Source organism: Coffea arabica, chromosome 8c (assembly GCF_036785885.1).
Source record: "Coffea arabica cultivar ET-39 chromosome 8c, Coffea Arabica ET-39 HiFi, whole genome shotgun sequence".
Lineage (NCBI taxonomy): Eukaryota > Viridiplantae > Streptophyta > Magnoliopsida > Gentianales > Rubiaceae > Coffea > Coffea arabica.
In genome coordinates this window covers 43,794,428-43,797,176 of record NC_092325.1, presented here as the reverse complement: position 1 = coordinate 43,797,176, position 2,749 = coordinate 43,794,428, and the positions used below count along the sequence as shown (strand labels likewise).

General features: G+C 41.0%; 1 protein-coding gene across 1 annotated transcript; it reads left to right on the top strand.

Moving 5' to 3' along the window:
- The first annotated feature begins 1,483 nt into the window (after positions 1-1,483).
- LOC113705597 (dehydration-responsive element-binding protein 1A-like) lies at positions 1,484-2,452 on the top strand. The gene has a single exon (XM_072062533.1). The coding sequence runs from the start codon at positions 1,594-1,596 to the stop codon at positions 2,371-2,373; it is 780 nt and encodes a 259-aa protein (XP_071918634.1). The 5' UTR covers positions 1,484-1,593; the 3' UTR covers positions 2,374-2,452.
- The last annotated feature ends 297 nt before the right edge of the window (positions 2,453-2,749 follow it).

Here is a 2,749-nt window from a genome sequence, read left to right as displayed (position 1 = left end):
TCTCCTTCCAATAACTCTGGACTTACAGCCCAAAGAGGGAGGGATTTAATCCCTTTCGGCCACTGAGCCAAAGCCCAGTGAGTTTAGCCGACCTTAAGCTTGCAAACTTTTTCTATGGTAAAATTAACTGTACCAAATTCGTCTAAGCCCTCATGCCACATATGCACAACTCTTCCGCCGCGGCGGGGGTTGGGGGCCAGCAAAAGAAAGGGAGCTTTCATCAAAAACTTTCGCCGCTGCCAACTGGTTACGTCATCTGAAAAGCCAAACACTACGCCATTAATGAAGAATTTCATTTTTTTTTAAGAGATGAACTTATATGGTCTAATAATAGTATCCAATTGTCACTAGCACGTCATGTTTGTTAAGGAACTTGCTTTCCGCTTACTTTATCATTCTCATTTGTATAAGAACTTGAAATATGTACTTCTCTACAAGTATTATATTCTAGAAATGGAACAAATTCATTCAAAATCATGCGACATAATTTTCAATTTAAGGCAAATAATGAAAAAAAGAAAAGGCTGGACAACATTTGAGACGCAAATAATGGAAAAAGGAGTAATATACAAGTTGTTTGAACTGAATATATCGCATCGTGTCACACGGTAAATGCTTCCGTGTCCCTCTAAAACAGTGTCTGTTTTTGAGTCAGTGCAAAATTTATTAATTTAAATAATTCTTGGCAATTAAAAATTTAAAATATCAAATAACTTAACCGACTTTAAGCTTGTAATAAAATTGTTGATAGAAAAATTGAGCAAACCAATAGTTTATCAAGTCTCGTGCCATAAGCCACGCATTGGAGTCATACCAAAAAAAAAATTAATAATAATAATAAATCTCGTGCCATAGATGCACAACTTTCACGAAAAAAATTCTCACATCAATCATGCAAATTATCGTACCTACGACAATGTTAGTGGCTGACATCAAGAAAAATGTTGAATGGTAGATTGATGTTGGCCAGGCAGCAGCAGCTGCCGCAGCCTTCCCATCCCAAATCGTGGTCTGGATGAGTAACACCCGTGTGGCCCCCACCACCAAGCGCCGACTTCTGGCTGCAGTCAACCAAAAAGTAAGTGAAAAATTATGAAATGGTCTCCTCAATCTAAGACCCGAAAAAAAAAAAAAAAAAGCATCCCTACCCTACCTCTTTACTTATTTAAGTCCTGCAGCACTGCATTCATTCATCCCCTTGTCAACTAGTAAGAGTCAAATCGTGGCCCACATCCCTATAAAATAAAAAAGGAGTATCCATCTTTCTTTCTTTCATACTGTTTGACTCTCCAACTTTTGAAGCATGGCTAGTGCCACGTCACACTAAATCCCACGTGTTTACGTTTTATACCCGGCATCAATACTATACTACTGTCATAATAACGTGTTCGTGTCTATATCGTAGCCACGTTGTTGTACCCCAAAAATACCCATGCTATAAAAACACTTCTCTTCCCCAGTTTCCTCTTATAGCAAGCAAACACGAGAACTAAAAAGAGTAAAAGGGCTTTCCTCCGATAACGAAAACAACTATTGTGAGTTAGCTAAACAACCGAAAGCCTTAGGTTTCAAGAACTCAGATATCTGCCAAACATGGATGCCTCCAGCTCGTGCTCTGATCCACACCCATTTGGTTCGTTGTCCGATGTTTCTCCCACGACAGCCCAAAGAGCCATCAATTCCGACGAGGAGATTATTTTGTCGTCGAGCAGGCCGAAGAAGCGAGCTGGGAGGAAGAAGTTCAAGGAGACGAGACACCCGGTTTACAGAGGCATAAGGAGGAGAAGATGGAATTCCAACAAGTGGGTTTGCGAGCTACGCGAGCCCAACAAGCAATCGAGAATATGGCTAGGAACGTATCCTACTGCGGAGATGGCGGCTCGAGCTTACGATGTTGCTGCATTGGCGTTAAGGGGTCATTTGGCTTGCTTGAACTTTGCTGACTCCGTCTGGCGTTTGCCCGTCCCGGAGTCCAGGGATGCCAAGGACATCCGTAAAGCTGCAGCTGAGGCGGCGGAAATGTTCAGGTCCCAAGAAGAATGTGATAATACCAATTCTGAGGCTTCTGCTAGCGGAAGCGGGAGCGAGTCTGGAGATCATCATCATGATCGAGTAGGAGAAGAAATCGGGGATATCACACACGACAACAATGAAGTAAGCAGCTTTGATCATGGGGAGGCGTTGCAGAAGAATGGTGAGGAAAGTACGAGTTCGATGTTTATGGACGATGAAGCTCTGTTTGACGTGCATGGGTTGATGGCACACATGGCAGAAGGGCTTTTGCTGTCTCCACCTCATTGCTTAGGAGATGGTTATAGTTTTGATGACGTGGAAAATGATGCTGAAGTGCCATTGTGGAGTTATACATTTTAATTTGAGTCGTAATCTAAAGTCTAAACCCACCCCCCAAAAAAAAACCTAGTACTATTGGCTATTGCTTCTTGGCGTCAAAGGTCTCAAAGGCGGCCCACCAGCTAGCTTCCTGTATAATGTAGAGTGAGTGATTCGAACATTTGACCTGTTTTACTATTGGTCAAGGAATTGTGGGAATTATTGAGACATCCCACGGTTCATCTATGAAGAAAAAGGAAATAAGACCATATAGGAGAATAGCTTCATTAACATATATATATATATATATATATATATATGTATATGTATATATATATATATGTATATGTATATATATCTCTTAGTCTTAGGTACCCCTGTTTTTTGAGTAAAAAAGAGTTTCCTTTTCAGCATATAC

Coding starts and splice junctions, on each gene's coding strand:
- LOC113705597 (XM_072062533.1), top strand. CDS start 1,594: ATGGATGCCTCCAGCTCGTGCTCTGATCCACACCCATTTGGTTCGTTG.